At 37.0% G+C, this 16780-nt stretch overlaps 1 protein-coding gene across 1 annotated transcript in view; it reads left to right on the forward strand.

Annotated features, from left to right (window-relative positions):
• Positions 1 to 16780, forward strand: part of cabcoco1.L (ciliary associated calcium binding coiled-coil 1 L homeolog) — a 76982-nt gene that overhangs the window by 22142 nt on the left and 38060 nt on the right. Inside the window, exons 4-6 of the mRNA XM_018225110.2 lie at positions 3460 to 3629; positions 4597 to 4741; positions 11312 to 11384. Of these exons, the coding sequence (XP_018080599.1) occupies positions 3460 to 3629; positions 4597 to 4741; positions 11312 to 11384 (388 nt within the window). The remainder of the gene's footprint in view (positions 1 to 3459; positions 3630 to 4596; positions 4742 to 11311; positions 11385 to 16780) is intronic.

Here is a 16780-nt window from a genome sequence, read left to right on the forward strand (position 1 = left end):
TGGAGAAGTAGGATGTCAAAGTTTTTTTTAAAGAGACAGTACTTCGACTATCGAATGTTCGAATATTCGAACGATTTTTAGTTTGAATCGTTCAATTTGAAGTTGTAGTCGAAGGTCGAAGTAGCCAATTCGATGGTTGAAGTAGCCAAAAAAAACATTCGAAATTCAAAGGTTTTTTTATTCTATTCCTTCATTCGAGCAAAGTAAATGGGCCCCTTAGAGTTTGATCGTGGTTTCAGAAACCTCTAAGAACACGAAAATGAGACTGTTGAAAAATTGGCCGAATTTAAGTAGCATTAGAGCCTTTTTGAAACCGCGATCAAACTCTGTTTCTCTAAAAACCACACCATGAAATTTATTAAAAGATCCAAACACGGGAAAAAATACTAACAGAAAAAAGTGCTGAACAAACGGAAAAAAAATCTGAAAAGTTTGAATGGATAAAAAAAGGTCCAGGATCAGAATGTGCTACCTTTGATTTCTATGGGACCTCAACTGCTTTTTAGCCACATTTCTGCAGGGCTTTTTACTGAAATTTAGTGAACACTTTGCAGTTTTCTCTTTTGATACCCCATTATGATTTGCACTTGCTCCATTATTCCTTTGTAGAACGGTGGCTGCATTCTGCCTTTCCACGGTGGCCTTTGTTTGCTTCCATATCAGATTTTCTTGGACATAAAAGTAACGTACGCAGCTGAAAGTGTTTTCTGCAAAGCATCAGCTACAAACCCTGTAACATTTACAGAGACCAGAATTCAATTACTGTACTTATTGATGTTGTACACACAAGTTGATGGATATCAAAACCATCATGCTTCGTTAAACAAAGTAAATAAATTGTGTTAGAGGTTCCACATGTAAAGCGATATGAAGCATATTCGTATCCAATATTCATTTTTAAGATTACTTGCAGTTCATTAAAATGATGGGTAGGTAATCTTATAAATGTCAATTGGACCATAAATTCCGTCATAAAGTTGTTTGGAGTTGAAACGTTCATCTGTAAGAAGGAAATAAGCATCACAAAGATTGAGTGATAAACCTCAATATCACCGCATTCAGCCCAACAATGAAAAAAAATCGTTTATAGATTAGTCCTTCATTGTTTTATACTATTCAAACCAATGGCGTTCTGTGGGCACTGGGTGGGGGCAGTGTATCTCCACTGTGCTAAGTGGCACCATCAACATTTAAGAGCGGAAATAAATTAAAACACAGTCTCAAAATGAAACAATTAAATTAACTACCTATTTTTCTCTCTCGCACCCCTTTTCTTTTAATTGAATGTGTCTGGTTTGTTTGTTTATTAACTCATGTCTCCTTTTGGAACATTTAACTTTAATTGGTTCTGTAAATTACAGAACCACTAGTTTGTCCTTGTCATTGTATCCTAAGGCTATGGGCTTTTTCTCTTTGGTTGCCTGATAGACCTCTGCAGCATGTTCTTCTAGCTTTGTAGGGTTGGTGTGGGTAGTACATGTACCTTTCTCTATACTCAACACTTTTTGATAGTCGCAGAGAAATCATTTAATAGGACACTAAATCACAGAAGTTTACCTTTCCATAAGCATTTTGTTATAGCTGAACCTATTCTAACCAGCATATATTTTATCCTTCAAATTCTGGCTCTTTTTATTTTTTCCCAGACCCTCTACTATTAGGGGCAGATTTACTAAGGTTCGAATTCAAATTTTCAATTAGATTTTTTAGTCAATTTCGAGTCTACAACCACCAACTCAATTTAGAAATTCAAATTCGAATCCTCCCTACCCTGGAACCAACTCGAATTTGATAGGTCGCCCCCTAAAACCTGCCGAGTTCATGTAGAAGTCAATGACAGAGGTCCGCCGACCTATTTGAAGAAGTTAATAGCCTTACTGACATTTAAGTTTTTTTTGGAGAAAAAATTTTTTTTCTCAAAATGAATCAGTTAATAGTGCTGCTCCAGCAGAATTCTGCACTGAAATCCATTTCTCAAAAGAGCAAACAGATTTTTTTTATATTCAATTTTGAAATCTGACATGGGGCTAGACATTTTGTCAATTTCCCAGCTGCCCCTGGTCATGTGACTTGTGCCTGCACTTTAGCAGAGAAATGCTTTCTGGCAGGCTGCTGTTTTTCCTTTTCAATGTAACTGAATGTGTCTCAGTGGGACATGGGGTTTTACTATTGAGTGTTGTTCTTAGATCTACCAGGCAGCTGTTATCTTGTGTTAGGGAGCTGTTATCTGGTTACCTTCCCATTGTTCTTTAGTTTGTCTGCTGGGGGGGGAAAAGGGAGGGGGTGATATCACTCCAACTTGCAGTACAGCAGTAAAGAGTGATTAAAGTTTATCAGAGCACAAGTCACATGACTTGGGGCAGCTGGGAAATTGACAATATGTCTAGCCCCATGTCAGATTTCAAAATTGAAAATAAAAAAATCTATTTGCTCCTTTGAGAAAAGGATTTCAGTGCAGAATTCTGCTGGAGCAACACTATTAACTGATTCATTTTGAAAAAAACTTTTTTCCCATGACAGTATCCCTTTAAGGTTTACTTATCCAATTCATTATATCTTAGTTGGGATCAAGTACAAGGTAATGTTTTATTATTACAAGAAAAAGGAAATCATTTTTTAAAAATCTGGATTATTTAGATAAAATGGAGTCTATGGGAGATATCCTTTTCATAATTCGGAGCATTCCCGGATAATGGATACCATACCTGTATTTTCTTTAAGACCATTTTTACTGGGGATGGGGGTCCCTAGCTTCAACATTTTTTACTGCCAAATAGACACCAGAAATTTTATTCCTAAAGGCCCCCATACACGGGCCGATAAAAGCTGCTGACAGACCGAGTCAGCAGTTTATTGGCCCGTATGTGGGGCCATCCCACAGGGTTTCCCGATCGATATCTGCCCGAAAGTCGGCCAGATCTCGGTCAGGCGGTTTAAAAAATCCTGACGATTCACGGCCGCATCTCTGCATGTATGCGGTCCTGCGATCCGACCGCCCATTCTCCTGCATTATGATCTGATCGTTGGCCCCTAGGGCCCACTATTAGATCACCCCGATATCGCCCACTTCAATGTGGGCATATCAGGCAGAGATCCGCTTGTTTGGCGACATCGCCAAACAAGCGGATCTCTAAGCCTATGGCCACCTTAAGAAGTGATTATCGACCTATTTTTTGAGTGAATATCATAAAGTATATCACTGAAATATAGATGTCGCTGCTATTAATCATCAGTTTGACAAACAAACATCGCTAATGTATTTATTTATGTAGTAAAACACACATCAAATCATTATACTTGATGTAAGACAATGTTTAACCAAATCTCCTGGATACTGTCATCGGAGCTGTGCAGATTTCCCCATTGCATGTTAAAAAGTAATTGTTTTATTAGATTGTTTGTGTGATCTTCCCATCCAGCTGTACTTGTGCTAATAATTTTGCATAATTATTTTTGCAGGAAAATGGAAGAGTTCCTTCATTTTAAAGAGCTACAAACAAATTTAAAGGAAGCCATTTTGCTTGATTATTACGTGGATGGTTTTTGCTGGGGGAAAGAGATGAGCTTCACTTCTGAGCAACTTGCAGATTTTATGGGATTATTGTATTTATTGCTGGATAATTTAGAGAGTAAGTATTGTCATTTTCTCACAGTGTTTGAGCCTTTTTAGGGGTATTGTATTATTGTATGCAGGAAAATGATATTTAGAGAAGGAAAGCTACCAAGGCAGTTTATTGCCAAAAGATTAACCACAACAGTGCAAGATAGAACACCATTTTTTTTCTTTAGAATGCTTTTCAATACCTGAGTAAACAACTATAGACATTCTCTGTTTGTTTAGGATAGCAGCTGCCATAGTAGCTTACTGTGACATCACTTGTCTCTCCTGAGTCTCTCCCTGCTCGCTCATAGCTCTGAGCTCAGATTACAGCAGAGAGGGGAGGAGGGAGGGGAGAGGAGCAAACTGAGCATGCTCAAGCCCAAGCCCTGGAGGTGTAAGATAAAAACAGGAAGTCTGATACAGAAGCCCATGAGTACACAATAGAAGGAAAGAAATGTGGTGTTTCTTTTGACAGAGGACTCAGAGCAGCATTACTTTGAGGGTTTACTAGTCTATCCACATAGACATTTCTGACAAAGCTTACCTAATTTTAACCTTTACTTCTCCTTTAAAACTTTTCCTGTTAAATTATACAGCTGAAATGTTATTATTCCAATTATCGATAATGTCACAGGTTCATTTTTCCCAGGAGGCACAGACTTAATTTCCATTAAAGTTTATATGAATGAATGACTTACTAAGGGAAGCTTCTGAATTTTGCTTAATTTTTAATGTCCGAAATAAATGTATTATTTCCCTGATTTATTTAACACTTTTCTAAAATGGATATAGCATATAGCATGGACCCCCGTAATATTGGGATAATCCAAAAGCCATTTTGCATTAGTAACTCACTTAACCCTCTATCATTTACAGTGCTGCACTCAATTATGCGTATGCCTTCCACTTTTATTAGGTAATAGTGACAGACTACTCAGCACCACCAGCTGGCTAGAGGAAAATGTTATTTCTAATGAATGTATTTCACATTTCAGCCAAAAAAATGTCACTTGAAGAGAACTTAAAAGACCTGGGGAGACTGCTGACTGGCATAGGGCAAAGTCATCCTGGCAAAAAGGGAATCTTTACTTTGTTCAGCGTTGAACAAGCCAAAGACATCATCAGCTATTTTAAAATTAGGTATGTTAATTAAATTCTTCTCATGTCAGAAACTGTCACATGTAATGCTTTAAATCTCAAAAAGCAGTTAAATTGTTTAAGCAAACCAGCCCTGCTGAAGTATTGTTTAATTTACTTTTATTGTAGAAGCCATAGAAGTATGGACTGGTAGCACTTGCAATTTGCTCATTCTGTTTAAACAGAGCCTTTAGCTAAATATCAACATTGTGTATAATAAAATTAAATAATATTTAGCTGATGCATATGTATATACTCGAGTATAAGCCCCCCAAAATATGCTGAAAAACTCTACCTCGGCTTATACTCGGGTCAAGAGCACTAAGGTCGCCGGCGTCCAAGAATAGTCACCGGCGTCCAAGAATAGTCGCCGGCGTCCAAGAATAGTCTCCAAGAATATTCGCCGGCGTCCAAGAATGGTCGCCAACATCCAAAAACGAGACGCCGGCACCTCCAAATAGGCTTATACTCGAGTCAATAAGCTTTCCCAGTTTTTGGAGGTAAAATTAGGTACCTCGGCTTATACTCGGGACGGTTTATACTCGAGTATATACGGTAAATGGGCAGCATTAGCTGGTAACTTGACACTCGTCTAGATGTGCTGCCTGTTCGATAGCTGGATAGGAATTGGCCATATAAATATATAGGCAGGTTAGAATATCCAAGTCCAGTCTCCTCACAAGTGGTGTCTAGGCCTGACTTATGATCAGGGACCAAACATTAGCATGAGCTTAATTTGCCCCTGCACATGGTGACCAAATTGGCTTTAGATCAACTCATTTGTCAACCTTGTTTCATAGAAGAAGGCTTTCTAAGTATAGACACAGTGGGCAGATTCAGTGACCAATTTATCACCAGAATATAAGAACTTTTAGTTTTTAAAAAACTAACTAAGTGAAAATGAGCAGGAATATAACATAACATAATCATATTAAATGCATCTGCTCCCTGGTAATTTTACATCTTTGAGGAGGTTATCTACTAAAATCTGATTTTATCTCTCTTTTTTAAATAAAAAGAAAAGCTCGACCAAAATTGGATCGGGAAAAGATCTAGATAAAATCGAGTAAGAACCCAAATCGTACATGTTTTCAGACTTTTCTCCTGAATTGCTAAATTTTTTCAGGTTATTTCTTGAAAACGCTGATTTTTTCAGGAGACCCAGAGCCAACCACGACATCTTCAGCTTGGGATAGGGACATTTGCCATATACACGACAGGTCTGAGATGCCGGATTTTCATAACCTGTTGGCGCTATATAAATAAATGATGATGATGATTTTTGGATTCTGGCTTTTTGCAGCAACGAGGTATAATAAATCACGAAAAAATCCAGTTTTAGTAAATAACCCCCTTTAATGTCGTGCAAATAAATAAAAAACGAAAATGAAGAAGAGAAAATAATTTGAGCCCTGGAGACTGAATTATTGACCCTTGCTCTTCAACCATCTCAATGCCCTAATTGATTCTAAGGTATAAGAAGGTAGAGGGAGCTAAAGCAGTTGGCTCAAGTTTGCTGTGTGGCCTCAGACAAGTCATAAGGGAGGCAGATATTTGTACCCTGAGGTTGGTGTCAAACATTTGAAACCTAACCCCTTTCTTGTTGCTTAATGGCAATGGAAAGCTACAGAAGCAGTTCATTGCCAATATTTGTAAAACTGATTCTGGTCTCAGTATTAAACGATTAAGAGATTAGAGCATCATAAATAGTAGAGAGCTTATTGACAGTGGAATTGTTTTTATTTACAAACCATTTGCTGACTAAAGTCAGACACTGAACTGATGAGCTCTCAAAATGCTGCATATTTAATCCACACATGGACTTAATATTTTCTATAAGACTGAAGCTTGATTTGATTGACTTCGGGAATGTGAATACTCTTGAGAGTCCCCAATTTACATATGCAAATAATCATATTGATGTACTGTTTTGTCAATGTTAGTCTTTCCCATACTTGAAATAAGTGTGTCTTCATTTAATACTAAGTTCTTCATGTTTGAGTGCAAGAGAATTAAACCTGTTGTGCACCGACAAAGCTTAAAGGGGTTGTTCACCTTCAAACAACTAGTTGTTATCAGATAGATCACCAGAAATAACGACTTTTTCCAATGACTTTGTATTTTCTATGTGTCATGGTTTTTCAAATATTGAAGTATAAAGTGTAATTTCTCTCCTTCTGAAGCAGCTCTGGGAGGGGGGGTCGCCGATCCTGTAAACTGTTCTAAATTGATACATTTAGTTGATACATTTCTTATCTTTGTCCCTGCTGAGCAGAATCTCTGGGTTTCATTACAGGCAGCTGTTAGAATTGATACAATTGTTGCTAATACTCCAGAGATGCTGCTGAGAAATGTATCAACTAAATGTTGCAAAATTGTAACAGTTTAGAGTCTGAACCTGAATTACTGAGCTGCCAGACTGAAACACCAGAGACACGAACATTCACCTTTAAACTTAGATTTTGGAAAAAACGTAAAAAATAAATAATGGAAAGTAATTGGAAAAAGTCATTATTTCTAGGGAACAATCTAAAAACAACTAAATTGAAAAAAGTGTTTGGAAGGTGAACAACCCCTTTAATAAGGTTAATACTAACATTTCCTGTTACGCTAAACCTACCTAACTTTGCCGGTTGTATTTTGACTTAAAGAGATACTGACACCAGAAATTATACTCTTTTTTACATCTGTCATAATATTGCCTTTGAAAGCAACTTATAATTTGCACAATGCTTTTACATTACCTGTCTGATGCCCCATGTTCCTGTATGAGGGGGCTGCCATATTTGTGCAGCAGGAGTCCGTCAACATTGGAAACTTTAACTGACAGGCTGAGATGGGACAGTCAGGTTGGCAAAACAGTCAGGTTTAGAAACTTCAACTAACAATAAATTACATAAGCAACCCTCTCAGCAAAAAACAATCAACATGACCTATAGGTGACTTTTTATAACTCGTTATTTGTCATATTTATCAACATATGAATAAAATCATAATAGTACATAAGAAAAAGTTTGTCTTCCAAGAGAGCCAATAAATGATGCATAGACTGTATAAATTTAAGTCTGTTAATAACATGTGAGATAGGAAGGGAAGGAGCCAACCAATGTAGGGCAATAACCCAACATATAGGTAACTTTTAGGGGCCCATTCACTAAGTTCGAGTGAAGGAATAGAATAAAAAATACTTCGAATTTCGAAGTGTTTTTTTGGCACCTTCGACTACGACTTTGAATTGAATGATTCGAACTAAAAATCGTTCGACTATTCGACCATTCGAAGTACTGTCTCTTTAAGAAAAAACTTTGACCCCCTAGTTCGCCACCTAAAAGCTACCGAAGTCAATGTTAGCCCATAGGCTTTCTAAGTTTTTTCTGATGGAAGGATAATCCTTCGATCAATGGATTAAAATCCTTCGAATCGTTCAATTCGAAGGATTTAATCGTTCAATCGAACGATTATTCCTTCGATCGTTCGATCAACGAATTTCGCAAAATCCTTCAACTTCGATATTTGAAGTCGAAGGATTTGAATTCGCCAGTCGAATATCGAGGATTAATATTCAACCCTTAATACATCTGCCCCTTAATGTACATTCATATTTTAAAAAGTAGTTTTTTAGTGTCTGTGTCACTTTAAGGTAGTCCAATAATCTTGTAATCGAGTGTGTAACATAAATTCCATATGGTATAAATGTTATACCATGGTATAAATCTTCTTCCGTCTTCCTCTTTCTTCGCTAAAACTAAAACTAAAAAGTTGCCTATTTCATTGAACTGCGCATGCGTTTGCCCCGGAAAATTTGAAGAAAGAAGAAGAGGATCGCTTCGCAGTGCTCACTGGTATAACCCCGGGCCGGTGCAGTTTTCTGCTGATAGGAGCACCAGCCCGGGGTTTCAGGTAAGTAAATACAATCACTTGGGGGTGCCTAACATTTGGCACCCCCAAGTGCTGCAAGCCTTTCCTTCTCCTTTAAATGTTAAATAAGCTACATGATCTTGTTATGTAAGCCTTTGTGTGTTAATTTGTATTAAAATCATGTGTCATTATAATAAACACATTGTATTAACAATGAAATATACATTCAAGCAAAAATGTCTACAAATTACCACCTCTGGCTGAGAAAACAAGCAAAGCCTGGTGTCATTTTACTTAGTAAATACACTTTCCATAATTCAAGCTGCATTAAATGTACTTGGGAAAATAACGACCATCAATCATTTTGTTAAACTGCAAGATGCTTTTGTTCTGTTGCCACAAACCATTTATGACTTCCGATCATTTTGGAATATGGATTTGGCAGTGAAAGAATTCACTATCATGAGATACTTTTCTTCTTTATCAAGTCTGGAGCACTATATGCCAAACTTGATTAGCCTCATGGATGCATGAATAGTTCCACTCTCATACAGTCTACATCAACATAACCATAACAAATCATCACCGAAAAAAAATGATTGAAAGTCTGACAAACCTGATTAGGTAGGTATATATTTATTTAATGGCCTCATTGGAATTTCTTGTACAGCAGTCATTCCATGGGGACAAATGCAAATTTTATTTTCCAGTATATTTTTGGAATTTTAGGTCACTATTAGGACCATGTTTTCATACAGGTATGGGATCCATTATCCAGAAACCCATTATCCAGAAAGCTCCAAAATACTGCAAAGGTCATCGCCCATAGACTTTATTTTAATCAAATAATTTCAATAAAATTGAAAATTGAAAAACCTTTAGGGCAGAGACACATGATCAAATGCCCCCTTCTTCGGGGTGACTAATCTCACCCAAACTGCCTTTCCCTGCCTTCCCGCGGGCTAGAATTAAAATTGCCGGCGGGATGACACTCAGAGCACTTTGTTTTCCGAAGTTGCTTCACGAGAAAACTTCAGGCGACATTTGGGGTGAGATTAGTCGCCCTGAAGAAGAGTAGATCTGTCGCCGGGCGGCTAATCTTCCCGAATCTGAACGATTGGCCATTTGGTAGCCCCTATGTGGATTGTCAACCTATATTGAGACTCTGTTTGGCAGTACATCTGGTTTTTATACAACCAAAACCTGCCTCCAAGCCTGGAATTCAAAAATAAGCTCCTGCTTTGAGGCCACTGGGAGCAACATCCAAGGGGTTGGTGAGCAACATGTTGCTCATGAGTTACTGGTTGGGGTCACTGATCTAGAGTTTTCTGGAGCACCACATCTTCACCTTTATTGATGATAATTTTAAATATAAAGATTTGTGTCTGCAAAGATGCCCCAGTAGCTCCCCATCTTCTTTTCTGCTGATTCACTGCACATTCTCTGTGCTGCTGTCACTTACTGAGCTTAGGGACCCACTCACAATATACAGTACACATAGAATAGAAATGTCACAATATAAAGCTAATTAGTAATTAATACAGATAATTACTACATGGCAGCACAGAAACCAGTGCAATTAGCATCAGAATTTAATAATCAGCCCTGTAGCATCAGCTTATATTACAGACCAACCTCATTTTCTGCTGGATAATTTGTGACAACCCTTGAGCAAGCCCACTGAGCATGTGAGTGTTACAGACACTTTCCAAGATGGTGACCCCCTGTGACAATTATGAAGTCCTGGATCATTGCTGCTATTGACAAGCTGAAACATTAGGCTGGTGCAATAAGTTCACTATATAAATTTGGCATTTTTAGCCATATTCATTTTCAGGGTCTAGTTATCCTTTAATAAGGTATGCTGTTGTATGTTATGTTCATTTCATTAGAGTTTTAATCTCAATGTTCTATGTGTGTATTCAGAAACAGGAATATTAATCATAAGAAGCAGTAGGAATATACCTTTAATTGAAATCAAAATTCTAAGGGGTAAATGTATCATCAAAAAGTGAAGTTCCGCCACTAGAGTGAAATTCCACAGCTCACAATTCATTTCTATGGGATTTTGAAAGGTGTATTTATAAATGGGTGAAAGTGAAAGTTCACCCTTTGATAAATACGCCTTTAAAAATCCCATAGAAATGAATGGAAAGTGGCGGAATTTCACTCTAGTGGGGGAACTTCACTATTAACTTCACTCTTTGATAAATATACCCCTAGCATCCCTTTCTACCATGTCAATATTCTACATATGTACATTAGAATAGAAATATAGGGCTATGGTAAGGAGCCCAAAACAGGGAAGATTTTGGTGAAATGCTTAGTTGATTGATAATCCTGGAACAATATAAGTGGTATTACAATAATGCCTTATAACCTTATCTGTAACCTTTTTACAAATTAAAATAAGGCCCTTACAAAATGTAAGGCCAATAAAAGGGTCAATAGGTGAAAATGTCTATATATTATACACATTGGCGTAACTAGATATTACTGGGCCCCACAGCAAATTATTTTTCAGGCCCTCAAAATGTTTAGAGGTTGACTTGTTTCTCCAATATTTATTGAAAATTTATATGAATTAGGGCCTCGTGGGGCCCCTATACCTCCTGGTCCCCCCTGCAGCCGCAGGGTCTGCTTCCTCTATAGTTACGCCCCTGATTATACAGTATCTCTAATACAAGATGCAATAATACTTCATTTTGTTTGCAGTTTATTTCAGCATTACAAGCTCTATCAATGCATGTTCAGTGTTCCTAGGGATGTGATGGTGCTAGGGGCAGAGGTATGTATGTCATTAACAACACACTACTAGATTGTTTATACATACTAAGTACAAAATATAAAGTTTTTCCCATTTTAACCTTTACTCATACAGTATATATTGCTTCTTCTTTCCTTTATTCTCAAGTCACCAGTTAATCAATTGTTCATTCTCCAGTTCTTCCTCTAAACTAAGTTATAGCTATTTGATTTAGATCATTCAACCATAACCAGCTACATCTAAATACGGAACTATTGAACTGCAGCTTAGGGGGTTATTTATTAAAGTCTGAATGCCAAAAACTCTAAAAACTTGAGTTTTTTTTTAACTATAAAATCCAAATTTTTAGTAAAAAAAAACCCTCAAATTTTGATTTATTATACCCTAAACCTAAAATTGATGTATTATACCCCGAGGATGGAAAAAGTCAGAATCTGAAAATCTAGCATCTCAGACCTGCCAAGGTTGTATATAAGTCAATGGAAGAAGTCCCGAAAATATCCTGATCCTGAATCCAAAGATTCCATGGTTTTCGGGCAAAAATCCGAACATATACAAAAAAAATCTGAATTTTTGGGGGGGAAATCAGAAAATGTGTACGATTCGAATTTTCGTATTATTTTTTCGAGTTTTTTCCAGCACTGGAAGTTTTCAGGAAAATGTATTGATAAATAAGGGGAAATAACCCATGTGGATTTGGTCTTGAGTATATTTCAGAAAATAATGAGATAAATTGGGATTTTTATAAGTAACCCCATAGTGTATGTACAAATTTCCAATTTAAGTTGGCAAAATGCACCAATTTGTTGTTATGGTAGATAAATTTTTTTGAAAAACTAGCTGCAATCACTTGAGTGTCCCTCCACATAGTGTATGGGGGATGAAGGCATTGCTATGACCTCAAACAGAATATGTTTTATTAAAAGGCCATTATCACCTAGAAATGAATTTTAAGAAGTTGATAAAGATGTATCTTAGCTCATATAAAGTTGGAGTAATTCCTAATCCTTACTGATAAATCTATTCTGAAACATTATATTGTTAAATAAGTTATGAAGCACCAACACATTTTTTGTCTGTGCATATAAATATATATTTTATACAAGAAGCTCTACATGAATGTTTAGGTTTTTTATGTACGAGAATTTAATATTTAAACAGAATGGAGGTAATGTCATTACATTTGCACCAGGTCTACTAACCAATAGCATCTGAAAATGAAAAAAGATATCTTTGCTAAAAAGAAAGAGCAGACAATGTGTTTTGGTGTTGGAAAATACTTTTTGTCTAAAGTGTCAATGGAAGGGATTGATTTAGTACAAACTCTTCTGTAAGGAGTGAAGAGAGCTGTCACAAAACAAGAAAGTGTTTATGGCAGAATGAGATTGGGAAAAAATACTACAGCCAGTGTACTTACTCAGACTTGTATGGGTGCCAGTCTACCATCTTATATAATTTTACTGGGTGACAAAAGGAAAACAGCAAACTTTTTTGTAGTGAATGAAATTTATTGCTTGAGTAGAAGCAAGATATACAGTACAGGTCATACACATATACAGTACCAGTAAGGGTTTTTTTTATTTTAGTGGTTGCAGATTCATTCTCGAAAGGGCCTGGGCAATGGTCTGCCCTGATCTACCCCAACTCCTAACCGTTGCTGCTGGGCCTAGGCGACCATCTTGATTGCCTTTATGGTATTCCACCACTGCTGTGCCTCACTGGCAGTTTCTCCCAAATACCCTTCCTGTGGCTTCATTAAATTGTGCCCTAAAATATCTTTCATCAAAAAAATGTTAAATTAACTTTAGTTGTTTTTATACATTTTTATGGTGTAGAAAAATCCCCCACACATATGTAGCCATGGAGATGTACAAGGTATTTTTGGGACACACAATAACTGTAAACTGGAGACCTGGATCATTGACCTGTACCCAGGATGGAGAACACCCTCCAAAGTTGGATACAAAGTGTACATTTAAGGTGCCCATACATGGAGAGATCCGCTCATTTGGCGACACCTTGAGGTGGGCAATATCGGCTGATCCGATCGTGGGCCCTAGGGCCCAACGATCGGATCCTAACGATGCCCAAACGGGCGGTCGGATTGCGGGACCGCATCAACGAATAGATGCGGCCGTGATCCGACGGGACTTTCTGTCCCATCCGATCAAGATCTGGCCAACTTTCGGCCAGATCTCGATCAGTGAAGCCCGTCGTGGGGCCCCATACACGGGCCAATAAGCTGCCGACACGGTCTGTCGGCAGCTTTTATCGGCCCGTGTATGGCCACCTTTAGCTACCCCTAAAACAGAGTGGGTGAAAATTCCTTACACACAATTAAGAAATACCGGTATGGGACCTGACCTCCAGAGACCTGGCGTTTTCTTCATAACTTAAAGGGGACCTGTCACCTAAGAAAATATTCAAAATCCTATTTTATCACATTAGTCAAGCAAAAGTAATTTTTATTACACTGTATAAATTATTTGAATCTTGTTTCCTTCGGTCTGGGACTTTATAATTACAGCAAGCAGGCAGGAGCCATTTTGTGGTCACTGTTAAGGCAAGCCTTGTATCATCTCAAAATCTTGTTTGTGCACCAGAATGGGGGGCCTGATGTCCATCCCCATGCACTGGCTACACAGTTAAATGATGAAGAGAGAGGGGGAATGTGGGGAGAGCAGTGACATCTAGGAAGTGCTGAATGGAAAGTGAAAGTAATTGTCTGCCCCGCCTCTAAACCTAAGGCATAGAGGAGGGGCAGACAATATTTGATTGACAGCTGAGATTTTTAAACGAGTTTAAAACAGCTATGAATGCTTTAATAAAAAAATAGCGTTTGGATTTCATGTTTAATTTGAAAAGGACTTGTATTAAACAAATGTTTTTGTCTAGGTGACAGGTCTACTAGAAAATCCTGTAAACATTAAATAAACCCAATAGGCTGGTTTTGCTTCCAATAAGGATTAATTATATTTTAGTTTCAATCAAGTACAAACTACTGTTTTATTATTACAGAGAAAAAGGAAATTAGTTTCAAAAATGTGGATTATTTGGATTAAATGGAGTCAATGGGAGACGGCTTTTGCGTAATTCAGAGCTTTCTCTGTAACTGGTTTCCAGATAACGGATCCCATACCTGTACTACTTCCCAAGATTGTGGATGGGAGTAGCTTAATATGTATATGTTCTTTTTAGTGTATAGGAGTAAGGTTTTAGAGGACCAGAAAGTCTGAAAAAAATAGACTTTGTTAAAAGCTGATAAATACAGAATAAACTTTACACATATCATTAATCTGCCTTTAGTATTTTCTAATATAAGATTTAAAACAAGTATATAACGAATTATAGTTTCTCCTTACTGCATGAAAAATGATATGCATTTCTAAATGCTACAAAATGCTCGGTTGTAGAATAGCTACTAAGCGAATAAATAACCTTTATAGCTTCAAATAAATTCCGCAGTATCATGTAATGATTTTTGTGCTTGATACATTATGGCTTTAACGATGCTTTTTGAACGCGATATATTTTAGATGAATGATTTTACTTTTCATTATATTTAAATCATTAGCATTGACTTTCAACTTTCGAGACGCGGCACGGATGTTAACATTTGCTCATTAACCTTCGAGGGTGATTATATGTGTCACAACGCAGAAGTAATGCAGTTACCTGAGACTGAATATTATTTGTAAACATGGCAACAATTCTGAAAGCTAAATCTGGCTTCTTACGGTTTATTGCATTGGCTTACCACCTTGGAAACATTTAGGCAAGCTGTGAAATGTGTTTGGGCACCTCTCCACTTCGAAAGCTGGATTTATTGAAGCTTTTCTCCAGTGAGGGGAAAAAAAAATGTTCTTGCTTCACAAGAATATTTTACACTGAAAATAATGAGATTACTTTAGCTTAACAAACAGTGTTTTTTAACTACTGTAAAACTAAAAGTTACTGCTCTCTGGTGATAATTAATACTATAAAACAGAAAAAAAGAACATAATGACTGTGATAAAATTCTTCATTAGAGACCTTTAAATATCACTCTGTTATGGTCCAACGGCAAAAATCTAACCTTTTGAGACTTGGACTAACACAATAAATTGGCTAGGAAATAAGTGTAGCATTTGCTCATCAGTTTCTGCTATGGAAAGCATTAAAACAGGGTTGTTACTCATGGGTCCATTTGGAAGATGTGATGTTGCAGTCTATGAAGAAGAGTTTTATGTAAATCAAAAAATTTACAGATGAGAGGACATTGTTGATGTAGCGTTGCATGATGACGCACTGTATAATAATCTTTCCAGATACAAGAGCTGGGCTGCTTATTCCTAGGTTGACAAGGTTAGTATTTTACCCATTTCTGGCCAGTTAAACTTGTAAACCTTATTCAGTGCCGTTGAAAATATACTCACTTTTTGAATGTTTAGTGCTGATGAAACAGTGTTTGTGTGATATATATATATATATATATATATATATATATATATATATATATATATATAGTCAGTGACAAACGACCGCACTCTGAAGACCGGACTTAGTTCTCTCTTGGTGGGTGCAGGGTCCAAAAAGATTCATATAACGATTTGTCAGCAAGGATCCGCACACCAAAGTTTTCATTTAATCAAAGTGTTTTATTTCGTACATAGCTATGTACGAAATAAAACACTTTGATTAAATGAAAACTTTGGTGTGCGGATCCTTGCTGACAAATCGTTATATATATATAAATATATATATATATATATATATATATATATATATATATATATATATATATATATATATATGCAGTCTTATGGTTAAATAATAGTCCTTTCCTGCTGACAAAGGACAAAACCTCCATCTAAAATAATGGGACCCATAAACTCAATAAAATCGAGTAAAAACCCGAATTGCTCAATTTTTTCCCTCTTTTTGCACGAATTGCACAAATTTTTCGAGTTTGTATCTGCAAACCCCAAAAAAGTTGGATTTTCGGGCTAAACCCTGCACAGACCAAGAAAACTTAAAATTGAGATAGGTGTCTTCCCATTGACTTATACAGGATCATCTGAGATGGCGGATTTTCGGATTCTGGCTTTTTGCAGCATTGGGGTATAATACATCTCTAAAAATCAGATTTTTTTCGAGATCTGGCCTCGGGAGTTCACAGGTCCCATCTTTTTTTTTTGGTCTTCTTCGGAATCTGAGCGGAGTTTCGGCGCATGCGCATTTGGATTAAATTTCCGGTCCTGAACAAATGCATATGCGCCAAAAGTCACTAACATTTTCGGAAATTTTTGTGACTTTCGGTGTATGCGCAGTCGTGACTGGAGATTTACTCCAACTGCGCATGCACCGAAACTCCGCTCAGATACCGAAGAAGACTGAAAAAAAGTAGATGGCGCTAGTGAACTCCTGAGGCCAGATCT

The sequence above is a fragment of the Xenopus laevis genome, chromosome 7L (assembly GCF_017654675.1).
Source record: "Xenopus laevis strain J_2021 chromosome 7L, Xenopus_laevis_v10.1, whole genome shotgun sequence".
NCBI classification, from domain to species: Eukaryota; Metazoa; Chordata; class Amphibia; order Anura; family Pipidae; genus Xenopus; species Xenopus laevis.